At 35.9% G+C, this 24,022-nt stretch overlaps 2 protein-coding genes across 2 annotated transcripts; both read left to right on the top strand.

Moving 5' to 3' along the window:
- The first annotated feature begins 1,810 nt into the window (after nucleotides 1-1,810).
- Nucleotides 1,811-6,833, top strand: ap3s2 (adaptor related protein complex 3 subunit sigma 2). The gene is made up of 6 exons (XM_055036531.1): nucleotides 1,811-2,025; nucleotides 2,820-2,911; nucleotides 3,246-3,357; nucleotides 3,678-3,749; nucleotides 4,526-4,633; nucleotides 5,802-6,833. Exons 1-6 carry the CDS (start codon nucleotides 1,957-1,959, stop codon nucleotides 5,925-5,927), a joined length of 579 nt encoding a protein of 192 aa, XP_054892506.1. The 5' UTR covers nucleotides 1,811-1,956; the 3' UTR covers nucleotides 5,928-6,833.
- Nucleotides 6,834-6,928: 95 nt separating this feature from the next.
- LOC129364098 (aminopeptidase N-like) lies at nucleotides 6,929-22,990 on the top strand. Its single transcript, XM_055036530.1, has 21 exons — nucleotides 6,929-7,167; nucleotides 11,711-12,427; nucleotides 12,540-12,682; nucleotides 13,892-14,028; nucleotides 14,172-14,298; nucleotides 14,858-15,012; nucleotides 15,227-15,340; nucleotides 15,463-15,606; nucleotides 15,786-15,851; nucleotides 16,279-16,344; nucleotides 16,446-16,621; nucleotides 18,025-18,101; nucleotides 18,227-18,360; nucleotides 18,492-18,547; nucleotides 18,621-18,768; nucleotides 18,860-18,951; nucleotides 19,037-19,147; nucleotides 20,496-20,663; nucleotides 21,499-21,639; nucleotides 22,258-22,339; nucleotides 22,468-22,990. Exons 2-21 carry the CDS (start codon nucleotides 11,826-11,828, stop codon nucleotides 22,621-22,623), a joined length of 2,895 nt encoding a protein of 964 aa, XP_054892505.1. The 5' UTR covers nucleotides 6,929-7,167; nucleotides 11,711-11,825; the 3' UTR covers nucleotides 22,624-22,990.
- The last annotated feature ends 1,032 nt before the right edge of the window (nucleotides 22,991-24,022 follow it).

The raw sequence follows: 24,022 nt of genomic DNA, 5'->3' as shown, positions 1-24,022 counted from the left end.
GGATGGATGGATGGATGGATGGATGGATGGATGGATGGATGGATGGATGGATGGATAGATGGATGGATGGATGGATGGATGGATGGATGGATGGATGGATGGATGGATGGATGGATGGATGGATGGATGGATGGATGGATGGATGGACGGATGAATAAAGGGAACCAGGATGGATAGAGGGAGAGATCCAATAATGGATGGATGAAGGAAACCCGGCATGGCTGGATTGAGTTCATCTGGGTCGGAAAGCAGCTTCTCATCAGGACGGAATAGTTAAATCCTCACTTTCCTCTCTTAGCAGAAGAAGCTTTCTGCATCTCTGCTCTTCTGGTGTCCATCGGCTCAATGAACGTAGTGACTCAAACTGAACAGGCAAAGCTGTTTTAAGGCTGTTTGATCTCAGATCTCCCCCAGCAACGGCGCCTCATATGAGCGAGTGGTATCGTCACATCAGCGACCCGTTCGGCTCATTACTGAAGGTACCAGAGTCTGATTCCATCAAGCTGCTGTGGGACACCTGATGAAACTCTCCCACAGCTCAGGCACAAATAACAAGGAGAAACACATACTCAGATGAGTAATTTTCATCAACATTTGTTATGTTATTGTGATGGAAAATAAAAACCACTGAAAAGAAAGAAAAAACTAAGAAGAAAGAAGCTGCTGAGTGGAAGACCAAAGGGAAGAAGTCCTCTCTATTCTCAAATTTTTAATTCTAATGAATTTTTAATACTGGAATTGCAAGACATTTAAAATATCCTAAATAAATAAACAGAAACTACAAAATAAAAATAAATTATGAAGTCTCTTGTTTCAACTAAACCTTTTTTTTAATTATTATTAAAAACAATTTTGTATACAAAGCATTAGACTGAAGAATTTATTCATCCAGTTTTTGGTATGTGACAAGATGGGTGCAGGTTCCAAGTCAAATCCTTCCCAGTTCAGTCACATGTATTCCAATTGCTAGTACAATGATCTCAGTTGATTATTAAAATCGTTTAAAAAGTTTATACCAAACGAAACAGGATTGTGTAGTCATTACTTGCAGCAGTCACTCACTGGTCAGGTTGAGTGACTGCTGCAAAAAAATGAAAACAATAATAATAATGACAATACAGACCTTTGGGCACTTAAATAACTTAGGAGAAAACATAAAATACAGAAACCCTTCAGTTGTGAGTTTGACAATGTCTGATTTTAACTGGGATGCGCAGATTCATCATACTGTGGTGATTTAAAAATGTCTGCTGGAGCTCAAACATTTCATCCAGCTTTCACACATTGTCAAAAGAAGGAATAAAAACAACTGAAGGCTTTCAAAATGCCAGTCCTGCTTGCACAGCATTTTATTTACAGAGTCTTTGAATATCTCAGTGGTCCAGAGATTTTCCTTCAAGCACCGTCTGGATCTCTTTGGCGTCCAGCGTTTCGTACGTCAGCAGAGCGCTTACAAAAACAGCAATTGCTTGTGTCGAGTCTTTGACTTAATAATCACGCTATCCTCTAGCCACCACAGTACGCCGCATAAAGCAACTTTTTTAAAAAACTTTTTTCCCCCATGTAGCATTGTTTAATGTGCTGTCTTTGATTAAATAAATTTGAATTGAACTGAACTCCATTCTGCATATACTTTGGAAATGAATTCCTACCGCAGCACAGACAGATAGGTATGTCTATCTGTAGGTTACAGTGCGCTGGTAGGATGTATTGATGTGTCTAACATAGCATTTCTGTGCGCATGCGCATTACCACAAGGTAGGACGGATTAATGTGTAGCACAAAGAGTTTACAACAACGGAACAAAAACAATTCTGGCGAAGATCGACTGATGCAGCCGGACGTGAGCTAAAGTTACATTTCCGGCCTACGAAAGTCCATTTAGCACACAAGCTAACGTCTGATAGAAATACAAAAATTTTTAGCACTGCTATTTGGTGACGCCAAATAACAAACATGATAAAAGCTATATTGATTTTTAACAACCATGGGAAGCCGCGGCTGATTCGTTTCTATCAATATTTCGTGAGTATCTTTTAGATGTTGCTGTTTCAGTTAGCATTTCCGGCTGTGCTAATCCACGTTAGCTTGTGTATATGTTGAATAACATAACCTGTTTTTATATTTCAACGAGTTTTATGCGATTTTTCTCTGACAGATCATCACATTTTTGTTTACAATATTAAATTTTTTGTCGTGAACCATGTGCTAGACACAAGTTTCACAACAGCCCTATGAACATTGTAACTTTCTTGCTGGAATGATCTATTAATTTCTTTTAATTTGGAGATCAAAGTGTTGGTTTCTGAAGTAAGAGTGGAGATGCACAGAATCCAATCTTCTTGAGGTCCAGTGCAAAATTTCAACAGACAGTAATGATTTGGGGAGCCACACTCTCTAATATTGTCTGTTATTGTTTTTTTTTGTTGTTGTTATTGTTGTGTTTTTTTTAAATAAAATTTTTAATATAATTATTTGAATGTAGTATATCTGAGGCTTTCAAAAACAGCAATATATTAACTAATTTTTAAATGTATTTGTATATTGGACTTTCTGACTTTGAGGCTTTTAAAAATTAGTTTTTAACCTAAATACACGGAGAAGGAAACAACAATAAGTGTCTGCAGCAATCTGTAAAACACATTAGAGGTACAACCATTTTGTAGATCTCTGATTTTCTAGGTCTCCCAGAGGTTTTAAAAAACTTGCTGAAATTTGTAGAATAATAAAAACCGTGCCTCTTCAGCAAAACAAATGACAAATTCAAAAGACATTTCTGAAATTGTTTAATTCTTTCTCTGTATATTATTTTCTTACAGTCAGAGGACATGCAGCAGCAGATAATTCGAGAGACTTTCCACTTGGTATCAAAGAGAGATGATAATGTTTGTAACTTCTTGGAGGGTGGAAGGCAAGTTATTTTTCTCTCATGTTCTGTTTTTATACTGAAGAACAATCTCTGTGTATTATACATTGTTTTTAAGTTATTGTTTCTGTAAGATTCGTTTGCCACGTTGAAATATTTCCTTTAGTTTTTTTCAACAGACTGTCATCACTGCATGTCTTGTAATAGATTTTATAAAACAGAAGATGGCAGCAAATTATAGTTTTCCTTTTTCAAAAATATGTTTATTTGTTTAGCAAGCAGACCTTTCATCTCATTTATTTATTATTATCTGCTCCTGTAAAAGAAACACTTGTTCTACATATTTTTAAAGTCTTTTTTTTTCCAAATCTGCTTTCAGTCTTATCGGAGGCTCAGACTACAAGTTGATTTACCGGCACTATGCTACTCTCTACTTTGTCTTCTGTGTGGATTCATCTGAGAGTGAGCTTGGCATTTTGGACTTGATTCAGGTCAGCTTCTTTGTTTGAGGGTGACTCTAACTTATGAAAAAGGGAAATATAAAACCCTTCAATATTTTATCTCGAAAAGGCTTTATCACAACAGATTTAAATGTTTTGTGCTATACAATCTGCTTGTTGTTGGTAAGATTTTGGAAACATAATTTCTTATTGGACCATGACCTCATTCCTAGATGCTTTTGAATTAAAATCAGAAAGAATTTGATAAGGATTTTTTACCTTTACAGAAAAGAAAACTGATCCAACAAAATACACAGAATGAAAATACAAATGTCTCAGAATAATTATCTATTGTTTTACATTTATTTTAGGTGTTTGTGGAAACGTTGGATAAATGCTTTGAAAATGTTTGTGAGTTGGACCTAATATTCCACATGGATAAGGTAAGTGGAGGTGCTTTTATGACTGAAATATATTTCTCTTAATTTCTTTTCATTTTCAATCATAAATGCAATAATGTGTGAACTTGTTTTTGTGTAGCACAATTTTCCTGCTTACTTATGTTTAGCATGATGTTACAATTTGTGAAATTGAGTGGCAGCTCTTTACATTTTTTCTTGTTGCAGCTTAAAAGTGTAAAGAAGAACAAACAATATTATAACACTGTCTCTAAACCCTAAACCTTCTTTAAGGAAGATGTCATCTCACAGAAAGCTGTGCTTTTCAGCTGGTTGATAGACTTTTATTGATTTTAATTATTAGAAAGTAAATCACCTGAATTGTGTACACAAAAATTTGTTGTTTAACTTTGTATAGCTATTCCTTAGAAGGCAGATCTGTGTTAAGGTTACAGACCTCCTTACTGAAGAAGTGATCAAACACATTGAAGGCATTTTGAGTAAATTTTCCCAGAGGAATCTGATGTCATGTGGAGCAGTAAGGTTTGGCCTGAGGAATGTTACCAGCATGTTAATATTCCCCAGCTCTTCACCATCTGCTGACATCCTGGACTCCATGTTTGCATATCATATATTCTTGCATGCCAAATTCTGGCAATGCAGATACATTTTTGGGTCTTTGAAATGTCCTCTGTGGAGGAAGAAGACCTTCCTTGTAAACACATGAAATAGTTTGACTCTGCAGGAATTTACATACTTGGATATTAGAGGAAAACAGCTCTGGGAGAGAGTTTACTTAGTGTGTTGTGCTTTTTCTGCAGGTTCATTATATCCTGCAGGAGGTGGTGATGGGAGGCATGGTGCTGGAGACCAACATGAATGAGATCGTAGCACAAGTAGAAGTGCAGAACCGCATGGAAAAATCAGAGGTCAGAACCTCTCTGTCACAATGAAAGGACTGTTTTCATAAATACTGATGTTAACATATAACCCCCATAAGTCTGACTGAGCTCCAACAATTATTTTAGCTAATGTGAATGAGCAAAATGTTTTTATTTGCTAAACTTGTATAGAAACTGATGATTAACGTTTTCAAGGAACAACTGATGTTTAATGGCTAAAATAGCAATTTTTAAATAAATTTAGTCTTTCATTAGCTCTTGGTAATGTTTCTGTAAAATTAACAATTCTCACAGAATCAGTATGACCATAGTAAGCTGGTCAACTTTAAGGCATGTTCTCTTTCAGGTCATATGTCAAACTTATCTGTCCAACTCACTGTTTTAAATGCAGCACTTGTTGCCAGGTGAAATTAAAATGGAGAAGTTATGTTATTCTAACATGACCTGAGGGTGTGAGTTGTCCACTCATAGATATTTTCAGACTTGCTTTGTTCCCCTTCAGAAAAACAGTCAAAATTGGGTTTTATCTCAGGTTTTATTTGAGGGGGAAAAAGATGCTTGGCCTTGAAATATCCAATTAGTAAAATGCATATTTAACTTAGTATAAAATTTAAGATTTCTTTTTTTTTTTAGCTGCTTTGACTTATTATTTCTCTTTTTTATATTCTCAGTTGGATGTTCAAACCCTGGGATTTTGTTTTATAACTTAACCTTGCTTTAACCTCTCCACTACTTTATCCCTGACCTCTCTGCTGTGCTCCATAGCCACCACGATGCTGTTTGTTCTCTAGCAAACCCTTCAAAGGCCTACAAAGAACAGCTGTATTTATACAGAGAACAAATTACAAACATAGGCACATAGTTGGCTTCTGAAGGCAATTTCTTGCTCTGAATATTATTTAGGGGTTTTAGAGTAAAAAGGAACCTGATCATTGCGTAAATTCCTATTAAGAACAGTGAAGTTTGTGGTTGAACAAAACATTGGAAAGTTTAAGGTGCATGTAGACTTCCAGACATGGTAGAACATCCCGTTTTAGCTGCTTTTCTGTTTTCTCCGCAACCTTTGTTTTCTGCTTTCAAAATAAAGCATGTGAGAATATTTTCAAGAACCTTTGTTCCCCTATAAATGTGGGAAGATGAACTCTTTTGTGATAAGAAGACATAAACTGTTTGGCTTGTTGTTTTTCACGTGCAGGGAGGTCTGTCCGCAGCTCCAGCTCGTGCCGTCTCCGCCGTGAAGAACATGAACCTGCCGGAGATCCCCCGGAACATCAACATCGGAGACATCAATATCAAAGTGCCGAGCCTCTCCCCGTTCTGAAGAGCATTCCAGCTAAACTCTGCAGGGCCAGAGAACGGGACTACTGATGCAGCCCGTCAGCAACACTCAGCTCTGCAGCTAATGTCGACAACACTGGTTTTTATTCCTAAAATAAGGAACCACAGCGGCTTACTTTTCTTTCCATCTCAGTTTTGCAATATGTATATAAGAAGAATTCTGAACTCAGTTTAATCCTGCATTTGCAGATTAACCTAAGTAAAAAAAAAATTAATAACACTTCAGAAGTTCTGCAAAGCATCTGTATCTTTGAGTCCATTAATTTCTGCAGTTTGCTGCTTAATCTTTTCAAATTAAAAACAATTTCTCTTTGCTCAATGGGACTTTTCAGCAGCTCTAAGCTTCAGCTGTTTATTAGCAGGAATTTGAACCAGCACAAGTAGAAAATCATTACAAGCTAAAGAAAATCATTACTTTTCCCTGACTTTTACTGGACCTCATTCAGTCCATGTGAAAAATGATGCTTTGACTTCTGTGCTTGTCTGTAATAATTTAAAAAACTCTTGGTTTTTGCCAGGAGATCATTTTCCCCTCTGTGATTTATTAAATCTTTGGCATCCTCATAATTTTTGATGAATGTTGCTCCTGGGGGCGGATTGCGTTCGGCTCTGATGATGTAAATGCTGTTTGGCTCCAGCCAGCCTTCAGTGTGCCATCAGAAGGTCTTGACGACATCTGTTAGGAAGACAGCAGACCTTTTTTCCCCCTCCGATAGTTTTGTTTCTGTTAATGTTTTTATGTCTGATTTGTTGAATTCAGCTGTCGGAAATTGTTACACCCTGTTGGTAGTTTCACGATGAGATGATGTAATATGTAATGGAAATTAGTTATGTCATGGTGTCAAAGACATTCCTTTGCCAAGATAAATTAATTAAACTAATAACTGATTATTTGAGTCATTCTCATCTCATTTAAGTTTGCAGAATATTTTCTTCTCTTTTGCTTGGACATATTGAGCTTGTAGTATTGCTTGGGGCTGCAGTTCTGCAGTTTTCCACCACATTCTTTCTCTCCCCTGGTCCAATAATGAAGAGTTTTTTTTTTTTTTTTTTGTTAAGTCTGAGAAGGTTGTACCCTCCCTACGTTCCCAGGAAGACCTGTGCTACCTCCCACCACCAGACGCACAGATGCTGACCACTAGTCTCTCATCAGCCAAGGTTCAGGATCACTCCAGCTGAATCTCCACGACTCGTCAGGCTTAAAGCAGAGACTACATCAAGTGGTATGTACTGGATTCTCATTACAGGTCGCTGTAAATCTGCCCACATGCTGCTCTAGAGGCTGTTCTTTTATATATTTCTGAGGAATCTAGATGGAAAAGTTTTGTTACCGAAGTTTTGTCAGGGCGGAAGACAAAAAAAAAAGTCGTTCAACTTTTTACGAGTAGTGCATGAACTCATCATAACGCATTTTCATTATTGAAGCATTTTAATAATATAGTCAGTTGCTTTTTCTACCTTCTAAAATAATCTTGGATGAATTTGGTCAAATAGAAAAGCAAACCTATCTTTGGCTGAGTTGAAATTTAGAGAATTCTTTTGTATTTGTGGTAAAGAGCAATACCTGTTAGTTTGATCTTTTTTTTTTGTTAAAAGTTTTACTTTGTGGTTATCCTGCACGTCTCCTGTTTAACCAGCTTCGGGTTGTAAATCTTACAGCTCCAGCAGATGCTAGTTATTTCTACATATAGATTCTGTAGGAAAACACTAAGGAGATGACAATGAGGTGAATGCAAAACACTACCTACTTTTCCTTGATGTTTCTAGTCCTTTCACTTGTAAAAAAACAGTTTTTATTTTTATTTATTTTACTGAAACAGATTCCTATGACTTCTTACAATAACCGTGTGTATGTTCATAGTACATGTGACATGTCATGGGTGGACACATGGCTCTATTGTACATTTTTTACGCTGTGAAAATATGTGACTTTGGGCCCCCAAGAAAAACATTCCCCCTCGACAGGATTATCCTGCTCTCTGTTGGCAAGGTAGACGGTCAGTGGCCCGTTTAGCTGAAATGTGATATTAACTTGCTGCTGAAGGACACAGTGGAAACACTGGAGGAAAAACATGGAACACACTGCAAATTAGTTGGATTAGTTTGTAATGAGTTGTTACAAATCTATTGCAGTAAGTCTTTTTTATGTGGAAAAACTCTGAAGGTGGTGTTAATGTAATAGTCATGTGTTAAAAAAGTGTGGAAAAGATCCTTATTGTTTATTTCTACACATGCAAATGCATTGGGATCACAGCAAATTCCATTCCAAACCAAAATGTTGGGAAAAAAAATACAAAATTTCTTGTCCCGACCACAAGTGAAAGAAAAATAAATATTGGTCACTTCAGAAGATTAGCTGTTTTTTCACATTCCTCTGAAAAACACAAACATTTACTATAGAAACAGAAAAAATTTCATTCCTGTGAATCACAGAGCTAACACTTAGTTCTCTAAACAGTGAGAATTGCTTCACATCTCTGTTGCATGGACTTGACCAACTTCTATCACCTGAGAATCAGCCCAGAACTTTTCTACCAAATTGACGTTGTAACTTCTTGTGAAGCACTTTAGTCAGCTGACGTTGCTGTAAATGTGCAATATAAATAAACTTTGACTTGACTTGACATGAAATTTCTAAGCTCATTTTCTTGTTTTGTTTCAGAAATGTAATCAAACGCGCTATTTCTAGCATTCTCAAATTGTAGCGAAGGATTTCCACGTGAAAATATAATCATCTAAAACTTGAGACTGATCTGGTTGAACACATCAGTCTCAGTTTTCTAGTCTTAAAACATGAGAAATGCAGAGGATTGCATTAACAAATACATGACGAATTAAATAAAGCTCTACTTTCTGCATGTTTGAAAACCAAGAAAGCCATTTTTCAACAGATTGTATTCCTTCCTCTTAAAACGTTTTGTCTCGTTTCAACCAAAGACATCAATATTTTTTGTTGGAATATATGCAATAAATCAACACAAATAAAAAAAACCATGTGAATTGAAGAGTAAATTATACATAATTTTCAGATTCCAGAGTTTCTTTTGTAAACAGTTTTGAAAACTTCATCAAGACTTACATTGACGCTTGTCTAACATGATAATGGCAAACAGAGTGCACTAAAGATCAATTTCCTCTGTGTCTAAGTGTGTATGTTTTGGTGTCAGTCTCCTTGAACTTATCAGCATGGTCTCTATCCTAAGCTAATAAAATTTACCGATAATCCTGATAAAATGTGACCTTCTGCTCATCACATTGCCTTGCTTGTTAAACAAGTTGTCAAATGTTATTTAATAAACTCCTTGGTTGGCACATTTACTTAAATGTCAGGCTGAAATCCAAACTCCAAGTGTCTGGAGGTTAATAGATAAAGTAACTATGTTCTGCCAATCAACTGTAAACTGTCTCAGAAGCTCTTCATTAAACCATAATTGTTTATTTTAGCAAAATGGGAATTCTTTAATTTAAACTGACATTTGAAGAATTTTTATTGATGGCTTATCACAAACTATGATAAATGCAAAACTTTATTAATCATTTCTAGCAAGATGACCATGTTTTTTTTTTTTTTTTTAAAAAAGGTCAATAATTACCTGAAATTTGAGTCTTTCACTTTATCAGCAGATTCAGGAGGGTTGTCAACTTTAGCCTCAATTTAAGTTATTCATTGAGTTTTTTGTTACTCTTGCGCGAGAGTATAATATAAACTTAAATATTTATATTTTGACATTTAAAAAAAAAATTCAGATTTCAATGTTGCCTATTTTTAAGGTGTGCTGTATCTTTAAATATTAAATGAAGAAATTTATTTGACCATTCTTCTGTTTGTTTTGCAACATTGAATCAAATTTGTATGTTTTTATAGAAAATATTAAACACTAAAATATAAGAATTTTACTACTATCATTTCGTCATGACATGTTAAATAATTATATTTACATAAAACCTTTAAAAAGAAAGGATAGGTTTCAAATCTTTGCCCTTTTCCTGTGTGGACATTTTATATCCTTCCTTTGCATGTTTGGGTTTACTTAAATTTTCTTTGTTTCTTTGTCATGGAGGTTAAGTTGAGATGTTTCTGTAACCTGCCCAGGTTTTGCCCTTCCTCTCCTCCCTTGCTAAAACTATAGGAGTATTTAGGTGATAAGGCAGTACATGTTGTTAAGTACAGAGGAAGGACAGAACATTGACCTGAATTTTTAGCTGCAGATGACACAAGCATATGGTGTGCTCTGTCTCTACAATTTAGTCAGATTTTCAGTAATGAGTTTTTACTAGGTAACAGAGTACAATATGTATTTTTTTAAATTGAGGTTGAGAAAAATCATTAAGTTTTATAAACTTCAAATTGATTTATTTTATTTTTTTTTTGCATAACTGACCAGCAAGACTTGAAATATTTTTCTAGAATTTAATATTTTTTATTCATGGAACAGAAGGAATGGATATTCTGAATACTTGAAACACTTTCAACATCTGTATGCTCAGGGGATGAAAACTGAAAAGTGCTGACAGTTTTTTTTAGAGGTTAAATGAATAACATGTTACTTGCTTAACTTTGTAAGTAATGATTAATTGACTGAGGATGAATGATTTTACCCATGAGATGAGACTCCAGGGTGATGTCAAGCCAAAAGAATTTTTACAGATTTTAATTTATTTTACATTGTATCATACTAAAATCATAAACTTTTGTTCTCTGGGTGTTTAAAGTAAAAAAAAAAGAAGAAAAAAGGTTTTTATATATTTTTTTCAAAGAAAAATCAAACAAGTGTGGCATACATTTGTATTCGACCACCATTACGCACAAGGTAATGGTGGTTCATTGCCCTCAAATACAAGTGGTACAACCTCTTGTTTTCAGAAGACTGAATATTTGTAGTTTAATCTTTCAAACTACTGGTGGGGCCACTTAAGCTGTTGGAAGGAAATGCCTAATATGTGATATGCATTCTTATAATGCTCAACTGTTTGTTGTAAGAACAGAATCACATTTACTAAGGACATATTTGTTCTTCATGTGAATTGAAACTTTTTGAGAGTTTTAATGTATTTATTTACAATGGAAACTAAAAGGAACCTCATAAAGCACTCAAATGACTTCATAGTACAAATCAGTTTGTTGAAAAGCAGCCAAAGTAAATGGAAAACATCTGAAGACTATCAAGAAATGTTGATGTAGATTACCTAAAGAGGTAGTGTAATAAGGGATGTTAAACTGACTGAATACAAAACAAAAATTCCAATCTGTGGACATGCTGGTTCGTAAGCTGAATGTTCATCTGAATGTTCAAAGATGAACTGAATGTGGACTTAATAAAACGCATGTTTATTACCTGCTTAATAAAAAATTGTTACATTTTTTAAAAGATACTTTAAATTTGACAGAAGAGACTCTTTGAGAAGTATAATTTATTGAATATAACTGCATTCTGAGATTAAATTACACTGAGATGGACTAATATTTTGGTGACCTCTAAAAGTCAGGTGGTTGCACTGTTTTTTATCCGGTGAAGTTAGAGTAAAATGAGACGAATACTGACGCACACCACACTTTTCAAATGTTTAGTTGTAAAAATATTTAAAACCATATATCCTTTGCCCTTGCTTTCACTGGTATGTGTTGCTTTGTGTTGGTGAAGCACATAGATAAAACAAAACAAACAAAAACATACTCTGTAGTTTATGATGTGAAAAACTACAATAGATAAAATATGTTTAAATGATTTAACAAATGATTGAATTCTTCTCTACTTTTTTCTTTAGGTGTTCTGTAAAGATCTTTATGGCATGTTAATACATCAACCATTAACAGAGAAGAGCTCCAGAGTCTTGGACTAACAGTGACTGAGGACCCTCAGAGTTGAACTAAGAGTCAGATATGGGAAAAGTCTACAATATCAGTAAAAATGTGGGCCTCGGACTTCTTGTACTTGGAGTTGGTGCTGCGGTTACAATAATTGGTTTATCAATAGCTTATGATAAGCAAAGGGCTAAGACTCAAGGTAAGCCTGGAGATGAAGCCGATACCGGTAGCACATCTATACCGCCAACGACCCCCTTCACCCCAAAGGAACCCTGGGATTATTATAGACTCCCAGACTCTCTCGTCCCTCTGACTTACAATGTGACTCTATGGCCCAGACTGAAGCCCAACGCAGACAACATGTACATCTTCACTGGACATTCTTTTGTGGTCTTTAGGTGTAAAAAAGAAACCGATCTTATACTTATCCATGCCAACAAGCTGAACTTCACCATGTACGGTGGTAACCATGTGAAGCTGAGTGGCCGGGGTGAAGCTGCTGCGCCTGCCATACGGAGCACTTGGCTTGCGGAGAAGACGGAGTATCTTGTTGTTCAACTGAGCGGCAAACTAGCAGCGGGAAAATCCTATGAGCTTTACACAGAATTTAGAGGGGAGCTGGCAGATGACCTGGAGGGTTTCTACAGGAGTGAGTACATGGAAGATGGCGTAAAGAAGTAAGGATGGATCATTTTTCACCACTATCACACGTTTGACTAAGATGGCTTTCTTGTTCTATTTACCATCTTGCTGTCTGTTTTGTGGTTGTTTAACTTGAACATTTCTCAGAGTTCTCGCCACCTCTCAGATGCAAGCAACGTATGCCAGAAAAGCGTTTCCCTGCTTTGATGAACCAGCCATGAAAGCAATTTTCAGTGTTACTATTATTCATGAGCCAGGCACTGTTGCTCTCTCCAACGGCAAGGAAATGGGTTGGTTTCAAAAATATTTATTTACACTTGGTTCAAAATACATATGCTAACTTTCTATATATAAATATACTAAAGTGTTGTGTTTGAAGACAGACTGACATAAAAATGTCTTTCTAGATATTTGTGACTGTTGTTAAGTGTCATTCGGTACATAACGACAGTTTTAATAAAAGGTTGACATTGTTTAAATTGTCTTTGTTATGACAACTTGACATTAATCAAGAATCATCATATGTCACAAATAAATATCACATTTAATTCCTGTGTATTAATACACAGCCTGTCATTTGTTGTTAGACCATGACAATTGTGTTATTAATATTCTTTTCATTATCAATCAAACATGCTACCACAATATTTGATTGTTGGTATGAAGTTCGTTGTCTAAAATGTTCTCTTAGTTTCACTCCAGAAGTAATGGCATGCACATTTTCTGAAAAGTCTGCAGCTCTCCCATGGATGACATTTTTGCCCAGGCTCTTTTGTGAACACTGATTTTAACTGAGTCAAGTGAGGCCTGCACTGCTTTAGATGTTGCTCCGGATTCTTTTTTGACCTCAAAAATGAGACGTCAATAAGGCCCTTAAATGTTTTGTAGACTGGCCACTCATGGGAAGGGTCATCATTGCTCTGTATTTTTATGTCTGTGGATGATGGATCTCTCTGCTCCTTTGCTTTAGAAATAGCTTCATAAACAGGTACAGGCTGATAGATGGCAAAGATTTTGCTTGTCATCTGTACTTAATTTTTTTTTAAAATATTTGTTAAAGATTTGGTCATATGTTGCTTTTTGAAAACAATTCATGTTTTATTAATGGATTTATAGCAGTAATCAAGCCTGGGTGGAATTTGGGGAATTTAAATCAGCTCATTAAAAATTTTTCTATAGCAAAACTAATTCATGATTTAACAAGTGCCAAGTTACTTTTCCACAAAGATTCAGGCCAGCACATATTCTGTGTCTGTAATGTAAAAACTAATTTTATTAACTGAAACATTTAAGGGTGACTCAAAAAACTAAGACATGTGTAAGGCGAAATACATTTTCACATTCCTTTATTGGAAGATTTGGTGTTTAAAGGTGAAATTTCTGTTACTATCAGACTTTAGTAGATAATTAATGGCTTGAATAATGTGTAATGTTACACTGTGTTACACTGTTAATGCCAACAAAGTGTCAAAGTCCGGCTTGTTTTTGTCTTTACACAGATTCTTCAGGGTCCATACGTGATAATGTTCCAGTCACAGTTACCACCTTTGAACCCACTCCAAAAATGTCCACCTACATATTAGCATTTGTCGTCTGTGAATTTGACAACATTTTGTCAAATGACAGCAATTTGTTGGTGAGAAAATATGTTCTTGTTCTTAATGTTCATCTAAATATTCAGGGGTAGCCTCATGCTACTTAATTTGTGCACAAAATTGGCCTTAAAACATCCAACCACACCATTTGAACATTTGAATGCTGTTGTAATTTTCTTTTCAGATTCGAATATGGGCTAGAAGAAAAGCCTTAAATGATGGGCAGGGCAATTATGCTCTTACAATTACACAACCAATCCTTCAGTTCTATGAGAAATACTACAACGCAACATACCCGCTCTCTAAATCAGGTAGGTTAAATGTAAAATAAATATGTCGTTACAAAGAAGTTGTGGGACCAAAATATTTCTTCTCAAGTGCCTTTGGGACAATGGAGGAAAAAATAAAGAAGATGGTGTTATATTTATACAAATACTGCATTGTCATGTTGGACTCTAAGGCTAAAACTGCTGGTAGATGTGTAGAAACCTTTCAGAGAACCAGCAAGATGAAGCTTTCATTTCTATCTATATGATCTTTTCCAAATTAGTGTCCATTTAATCAGGTGTGAATGGTCTGTGAGACCCTGAAAGACCATAGGCCAGTCTCAATCCTGAGTGAAATCTGCCTGAGCAAGAGTTGATTGACCAAAATTCAAACTAAAAACAAGACGGTACTAAATAATTACTAGAGCAAGTTTTTTTTTTCTATTTTTGTCATTAGTATCTTTCCTTAGTCATTCATTATAATCTTGTGTGACATCTTCTAGAGTCAGGATGAAGCAAAACATCCTGTACTTCTATACTAGTACTTTTATGTGAAATGCTGTCTGCTTGGTTTTATAAAAATGTTTTTCCTTGGTGTCTGTAGATCAGATAGCTCTTCCTGATTTTAATGCTGGAGCCATGGAAAACTGGGGTCTGGTGACATACCGGGAAACAGCCCTGCTCTATGACTCCAACCATTCCTCCACAGGAAACAAAGAGAGGGTCGCAACTGTCATCTCTCATGAGCTCGCTCACATGGTGTGTCATTCTTTTCTTACTAACATTTCAGAGGTTTTGAGTAGCTCAAGTACAGAAGGATTTATTGCTGAATCTGCTTCCTCTTCATTCAATTGGCTTTTAGGTTAGACCTAAACCAGGCCTGTGTTGACCAGAATAAATGTTTATTCAATCATTTTTGCTTTAAAGTGGTAACTGAGATTTCGTCATGACAAAATATTTTTTTTTTTTCTAGTGGTTCGGAAACTTGGTGACTTTGCAGTGGTGGAATGACCTTTGGCTAAATGAAGGCTTTGCTTCATATGTGGAATACCTTGGAGTTAATTACGTTGAACACACCTGGAACATTGTAAGACTAAAAACATCTTGAAAAGACAAATTAAAAGTTTTTATCAATGAAAAGCTCTTAAAGCCTTCACAGAGAATATGGCTTCAGAGAGTTTGTCCTGACTCCTTTCTGCTTCAATCCAGAAAGACTACATCATTCTGTATGATGTTCAGAAAGTGTTTGCCATAGACGCCCTGGCCTCTTCTCACCCGTTGTCCCGCAAAGAAGAGGAGGTTAATACGCCTGCCGAGATCAGTGAGATGTTCAACACCATCTCTTACAACAAGGTCTGATTCTTCAGGAAGTGACAGCTAACAAGCTTGATAGAGTTGTGATAAGCACAGTCAGGGATTCATGTAGCTGTCAATTGTTGATCTTGGCCCTTTAACTTGAGCCACTAATCCAGCACAGTGTGTTTGGTTCAAACTTCTTGAATTCTTGTGGTTTACAAGTTTGTTCTTTACAGGGTGCAGCGGTTCTTAGGATGCTGTCCGAGTTTCTCAGTGAGCCTGTGTTTTCCAAAGGACTCAGTGTGGGTAAAAGCAACACCAAGAAAAGTGATTTCCATCTTTTTTGTAGTTAAATATCCTGTTCAATTCAACTTAAGAACAAAAATGTTCATTTTATTTATTTTTATAAAGAAGCAACATTTGGAAGAACTTTTACTAATTCTTTCCAGAAACACCTTTTTCATTTAATGTTAACATCCAGTCATTTTAGGTTGATCTTCTATAATTTCCAGTGAATTTAATGAACTAGATTTTTGAAAGGCACTGATCCAACCATTTCACTGGTCCTGTCACTTGTTAGTTTTTTTTTATTTTTTATTTTTTTTATTTTAGCATAGTGATGATTGGCAGTTATTTAGTTGAGCAAGATTTGCCTTCCACATTGTCATGGACATATTGATTTATTAAATGCTTTACCTGTTATTTCTTCCTGTTTTGTTTTCCTTTCAGTCTTACCTCAATGAATTTGCCTATAACAGCACAGTACCCACAGACCTGTGGGGTCATCTCCAACAGGTTTGTCAAAGTTCAAAGCTGACAGATGTGCTGTGCCTAATTTCCTTGGGCTTATCCAGAAAAATATATAAAACTATTTTTCTTTTCTTTTTTTCCTCCAGGCAGTTGCTAACACACCAGATTTGCATGTTCCTTGCACTGTACGTGACATTATGGACCGCTGGACTCTCCAAATGGGCTTCCCAGTGGTCACCATTAACACCACAACAGGAGGGGTCAGCCAGAAACACTTTCTGTTGGATCCAGATTCGAAAGTGGACAGGCCGTCCCAGTTCAAGTACAAATGAGTTTTCCTTGTGTTTGGGCTCCTTTTACTTGTATCAATGTAATGTGGCATGAAGGCAATTAGCTTGTCGCTTTTCTGAGATTTAAAGAAAACTTGTGTCAATAGCAACCTTCAATATATTTGTATTGTTTGGTTTGGTACCTCATCTTTTCTGACAATAACCCACCAATTCTCTCTGAGGTCTTTTGATGACCATTCAAGCACAGTGATAAAACTTTAGAACAGTGAACTTCAGAGCTTTTTCTCTGACAATGTCTCTGGTTCAGAAATCACTTACAATTTGTACAACTTGTCGTCAAATGACTCACGTATGTGTGTGGAAGTTCTCCCCGTCTATTTCTTCACGAGCACATCAAGCTTGCAATCATGCTGTTGCTTACGCATCTTTTTCTACCACACTTTTTCCTCCCACTCTTTATATAAATACTTGTGCAGAACAGCCATTTTTTCTTAGCAATAACCTTTTGTGGTTTAGGCTTCTTCTGAACAAATCTGACTAACAGCTGCCAAGTCAGCAATTATTTTCTAGACCGTGTACGCCATAGCATGGCCATAACTTCCCATTTCTGTTGAAAATACCTTTTTTAAAACCGGTTCTACGCAGTATTTAAATTTTCTGAGAAACAAGTTTTGGCGTTTTTGTTTTCGCTGCAAACCATAAAATATAAACTTCTTTTATGTTTTTTCAATTCAACAATTGAGTTTGTGATAATGCTTCCAGAAGTTAATAATTTGGATCAGGTTCAAAAACCACCATTTTCTAAATCTGAAAGTTTGTACTTTATTTGTCTCAATGTGTAATTTATTTGTAACTTTTTAGTCCTGCGATTACCATTTGGGTGTGGTCTAAAATTGTAACTTTTAAAGCTTTTTTTTTTTAAATTACATATTTGCTAACAGAGTTAATGAGAGCAGTCTAAAATCAGCCGCTATGTTACATTTTGTTACACTGTTAAACAGAAATGACATTCTAGCAAAAATAAAATAGTTTGCATAATTTATATAATCCGTTTCATGATATCGTAAAAAAACAAAAAAAAAAAAAAGTAAAGGCAAATAAACAATTGTAAAAAATGAATTCAGTCTATTTAGAACTAGTTCTCAACCTGATTTACAGACGTAACCTTTGGGGCCAATTATGCAAAGTGAGTTTTCTGGTGAGATTCTGTAAGGTTTAAAGAAAATTAGGCTTGAATTATTTCACTCCATGTATGATATACATGATATACATTTCAAATTCATTAAAATGCAATCCAAATATAACTTTTATAGGAAACTTGAAAAACATTTAATAATCAGAATTAGACATAGAAAATGCAACAAGCTGAATATTGTTTATAAATATTAATAAATATATTGATATTAAGATTGTATCTTTTTATTTTTCTGATTAGTTATACATGGTTTGTCCCAATAAAATGGATGAAACATGGAGAGGATCAGGAACAATTTTGGCTTCTGAATAAAACAGGTACGTTCACAGCAACATGTACCGCTGTCAGAAGTGTGAGCTCTGGGAGAACATGTTTGACTTTTAACTCAAGGGTGAAACTAAATGCATGTTAATGTTCCTTAATACAATGCAAATCCTCCAAGACACCCATGCTCAGATGAGAGTTTCTGGACAGGAATGGATACTAGCAAACACAAACGTGTCTGGATACTTCAGGATTAACTATGATGCTAATAACTGGGATCGTCTCCTCTCTCAGCTTGACACCAGTCACCAGGTAGGTAAAGCACTATTTTCACTGACATTATTCTATGCACCTGTGTCAGCATCAAAATGCAAACCTCTCCATGAGTTTTATTAAAGTAAAGCCTCTTCACTTATTTGAATTGTCTTCTTTTCTTCTGTCAGGCTTTACCTGTCATGAACCGAGCTCAGATCATCGATGATGCATTTAATTTGGCAAGGTGAAAAATAGTCATAAAAAAATTCCACAATGTTTTTTTTTTTTTTTCAAGAATACTTGTTTCTTTCATTTAGAGCAAAAATGATCCCCACAACATTGGCTCTGAGAACTACAGAATACCTGTCAAAAGAGAGAGACTATATCCCCTGGGCGTCAGCTCTGAGGAACCTTCGGTACTATATTCTCATGTTTGATCGCACCGAAGTCTATGGACCTTTGCAGGTTAATTTTATTTTGTGCTAAAAAGGACAAACTCTTGGAGATAAAATGAAATTTATAACCCCAAATATTAATTGTTACATTTCTGTTTTAGGGATACCTCAAGAAACAAATCAAACCACTTTTTGAATACTTTGAAACACTCACAGCAAATTGGACCAAAACTCCACTAGAACATGCAGACCAGTAAGCAATAAGCATTCACATAACGAGACATGTGACAGATACATTTGAACTTGAACTCCTCATGATTTTAGATGCTTCTTTTCAGATATAATCAGATCAATGCTGTTTGGATGGCATGTAGTATGGGTGTGGAGTCCTGCAGGAAACAAGTCAGTAGCTGGTTCAGACAGTGGATGGACAACCCAGATCACAACCCGTGAGTATGAAGAAAATCATATCAGTTTGAGCTTAAAAATGTCCTATTTTTGCTCACAAAAAATTACTGTGGATAGTTTGTTTACCAAAGTAATGAACTTCACCTTCATTAACTATATTTCTCCAGTTCACTTCATAATGTCCTTCCTCGACTTTTAGGTCCCAAAGTATGAAAGATGTAACGAGTATGAAGGAATGTGTTATTTGAGTGCCTGCCAAAAAAAAAAAAATCTCATACGAATGTTTCTTTCGTGGTTCTAAAATTCATAAATATCTCATTAGGTTATTCAACATAGACTGGGAATCTGTCCAGTTATTTAACAAAATGATTACATGTTTAAATCTTCGACAGTAAAATCACCTCCAGTCACAAAAAATTTTTTTTTGTGACTGGATCATCACTGATTGACTAATCAGTCCCTATGACGTCTCCTCTCTCATGTGGTCTCTTGGTGAGTTGGGACTCTGAGTCAGTATGAATTACACAAAAAAAAAAGTCTGCTACTTTTCTGCTTTCATTTGAATTTCATGGGAAATTCCTGCGAAGATTTTTTGTGTGGTTTTGGTTTCCTCAATATGTTGGATACATGTTGTATATCACTTTGTATCTCTAAATACTTTCACCATCATATACAAATTGGTTCCAAATGCATACTAGAAAGCCACCAAGACAAGAAAAACACATTTGTTAAAGCAACAGCCTTCTGGTCTGATTAACCAAAGTAACCAAAGCTGTTTGTGCCAAGATTTTCCCAGCAGCCAAACCTCAAGACAGGACTGTGGGAACTGCATGAGCAAAAGGGTCCAGTAAGATTTGTGAGTGGGACAACAGACCAATTTAGGAACACCATTTCGTAGCAGTTCTCGTGTTGAAGTTTGTCGAGTAAAGTTGCTAAGAGAATTTCACCTCCTTTTTTCTTCTTTCTTCTCTCAAATTGACATAAAGATTAAAATCCAAATTAGGCAGCAGCACTCATTTCTACTCTTATCTAAACTCTATCTAAACCCGAGGTCAGGAATCAAACAGGCTACGTCAAGAACCATAGCCTCTTTTTATGAGGCATCCGCTCTATCAGTACTCCTCACAATGCCCCTGATTTCTTTTTGCTTGATAAAATCATTCGTGCTTAAATCTTCTTGTTATCAATGATAAGAATAATTTTTTATTATGATGATTACCAGTATCATTCATTATTATCTTTTACTGAAATATTTATTTTAGTGTTCTGCCTATTATTAACCCTGAAACATGTGAAGAACTTTTGCTCTTTTTTCTTTTTGTTTGTGATAGAAATTGCTACATGTACAGAAATTAGCGAATCTGATCTCTTATTCATTCTGCTGACCAGGATTCCTTCCGACTTGAAAGCCACAGTTTACTGCAGTGCTATAGGCCTTGGTGGAGTTGAAGAATGGGACTTTGCCTGGAAGATGTTTCAGAACGCGTCTCTGGCATCAGAAGCCTCCAGACTCAGGTCGGCTATGGCCTGCATCAAAACACCATGGCTCTTGAACAGGTGGGTGCTGCTTTTGCATGCTGTGCAATCCCAGGAGAAATCTCATGTCTAGCTGCTTATTGAAGACATTTAAAACTGTTTAATCACAAAGTTAAATTCCATTTCACTTATTCACCCCTGTTTTTTTCCCCACCATTAATCTGATGTTGCTAAAGGCTATGACCTCCAGGTTGCTTCTGTGGAGTAGGTGGATGGGTAAAGGAAGTATTTCAGGCCCCAATTAGAAACGAATAATTAGGAGCTAATTTTGCAAATATTCTTTCAATGAAAAATATTTCCACATGTATAGCCTACTTGAAGATCACCATATATGTTGAAGGCCACCATTTTCACATCGGATACATTTTCTGTTAGTATAAGTGCCTAAAAACCTAAATACATCTTAAATACATTAATTGGATTGGACAGTAGAGAACAGTTGTTGAGAACTGTTGATGCATCTTCTTCTTCCTGAAGGGGTGTGTCATCTCTCAGTGGAATATGTCAACAACTACTGTACCTGAGTGAAGTTCAAATAGGGAAGGGTAGCCCAGGAAATAAGATCAAGCAAGAAGGAACATTCAGTGGTTTGCAAATTATCTTAACCATTATCATCACTTAAAAGCTTCAGACATCATTCAGTTTTAGATATGATGACAAAGCTGCAAATTTGAGTGAGGTTGCATAAGTATTAGACAAAGATAAGTGTTAGCAGTAGCTCACAAACTCTCTGGTAACGGGTTAGAGCTTTAATTATTTTGTTCTTTCTTCCTGCTGGAAGTTACTAATATTGCAATCAAATTCTGACAGCTAATTTTATATACTTCTTCTATTTGATGACTCTGTTTTGAGGCAGGTATTTGGACTATACCCTCGATCCAAATAAGATACGCAAGCAAGATGCCACCTCCACCATCCAGTTCATCGCGAATAATGTTATAGGAATGCCGCTGGCTTGGAACTTTGTCAGAGCAAAATGGAGTTACATCTTCCAACAGTAAGAGGGCACTTAAATAAAAACAAAAAACACATTACAACATCACAGTCCAAAGGTTTATGGGAAAATTTTGTGTGATTTATAAATACAAAGTAGTTCATAAATGTGAAGATAAAGAAAGCGGAAACATGGTTTTAAATTCAACTCACTTTTAATCTGATACATCTGAATAAAATTTGTTTAGATCAACATTTTTACTCATGTTTTATAGCCAAGTCCAGAGATTAATCCAGATAAGAATTTCTGATCAAATATCTCTCTCTCTCCTGTCAAAGTGAGCTTGAGGTATTTTGGCAAAAAAGAGCAAACTAGTATTTCAGGCAAATCTGGTAAAGACAAACCCTAAAAACTTGAAGCAAAAGAATGCTGAAGCTTTCTGACAGAAAAAAGCAGAACGTCTTTTTAAAATTGCACACTGTGAGTTTTAACTGACTCATGTGGCCGAGAAAAACATGTTGTCTCATACCTCCTTTCAACATAATATACTGGAATCCTATTTCAAGTGCACATTATTTTGGAGCTGGGCTTAGGGTATTACACAAGTAACACATCACTTAGTTCATTTTTTTTTGTGTGTGCGGTTTTAGCTCTTTGATTCAATGCTTTCTTTTGTTGAAGGTACGGAAAAGGATCTTTTTCCTTCTCTAATCTCATCAATGGAATCACAGTGAGGTTTTCCACAGAGTTTGAGTTGCAGGAGGTACGCACCCCACACGGCCACAAGTACACTAAACTACACACTGGATTTTCTTGAGGCTGTTTAAAAGAAAAGAATTGCAATATTTGCAGAGGTTCAGCTGTTTGTTTTGTTCTTTTTCTCTCTCCCAGCTGAAGAACTTCCAAGAAGAGAACCTCCATGTTGGTTTTGGCTCAGGTGCCATGGCACTTGAGCAAGCCATCGAAAAGACGACAGCCAACATAAAATGGGTGACAGAAAATAAAGCTGAAGTGCTCAGTTGGTTTACTGAGCAGACTGTGAAATGAAATTTCAGATAACATGCAGCTTTTTTATTGTCTGGGATTGAAAATGAAAAATACAGCAAAATCAGCACAAAGACTTTCACAGCTGTGATACAATAGCACCAGCTGGAAGAAGCAGAAACAGTCCGCACTTTTTTTTTTATTACATCCTCACACTATATTTTAAAGATAGTAATGTATGAAAAGTGTGATATACTCTATATTCAATGAACATGACACGCTGATCTGATATGAGGCAGCAGCTGAGATAATTAACTATGACTCTATGTGGTTTAACATAAATGCTGATAAGACGTTTCATGCAAACTTCACACTGTGAATCAAATTTGTTTTCTTAAAATATCACAAATAAACAAATGAATAAAAGTGACTTTCCTGGTTTCTGTGTTTGAGTACTGATCTAAAACTTGTCACAAGTAGTCTGTTGTAAACTTTAATAATAGAGTAAATGGCATAAAAATATATATCCCAAAAGTTTTTGATTGTAGCATTAGTTGTACTTAAAGGCTCAAAATGCTCCAACATGGACGCTATGTCAATGTCAATATTGTAGATTATAGATATCAGAACACTATCTGATATGCAGTCAACACTTCCACACTACATAGGAGTAGACATAGATTTTTTAAAAATGATAAACTAATGTAAAGTGTGACCTGATATCAGTATGATTACAGTTGTTCTATGAAGAACTGTTCATGTTGTAGATGTTGATAGAAAACCTTAGTGAACACATAAGATCGATCAGAGATGCATTAAATTAAGGTTAAGTTATAAAATAGCATCCCAAATTTTGAATATCACATAAAACACATTTCAGTCTCATCCATCCATCCATTATCTGTTCACCTTCATCCCTATTGGGGTCGGGAGTTGCTGGTGCCTATCTCCAGCTGTGTTCTGGGCGAGAGGCGGGGTACACCCTGGACAGGTCGCCAGACTGTCGCCCGTTATACCACTTCCTATCATGGTACATTCTGTTATGTCACTTCCTTGTGGGATGGGAGAGGCTGGATTACTCCATATTTGGCAAAAGGAATTTCATACCACAAATGTTAAAAGGGTTGGGATTTTGGGGGCAGGATAGGATCATGACACCTGTTAAGTCTGGATTTATTGGTGTGTCATCTATGAAATTTGAATTTGACAAAATGATGCCCTGTGGGTTTTTTTCCATGTCTGAAATGATATTTTCATCATCCCCACCAAATTCTACATTCTTCCCTCACAAAGATCATTTGCCTCTGTAAGTGGTATACTGCTGTGACAGATACAATCTTATCAGTGTTCCTTTAGTATTTTGACAAACCTGGCTTACTTTTCTCATCTGAATGATCTTTATAAGGTCAGATTCTTCTCTGATGTCTCTTTTGAGAAAATTAACTTCTGTGGCAGTGCGGTA

Source organism: Poeciliopsis prolifica, unplaced genomic scaffold (genome assembly GCF_027474105.1).
Source record: "Poeciliopsis prolifica strain line A6 unplaced genomic scaffold, Auburn_PproV2 SCAFFOLD011, whole genome shotgun sequence".
Lineage (NCBI taxonomy): Eukaryota > Metazoa > Chordata > Actinopteri > Cyprinodontiformes > Poeciliidae > Poeciliopsis > Poeciliopsis prolifica.
Note: the sequence above shows the minus strand (reverse complement) of the source record. Positions and strands in the feature narration are given on the sequence as shown.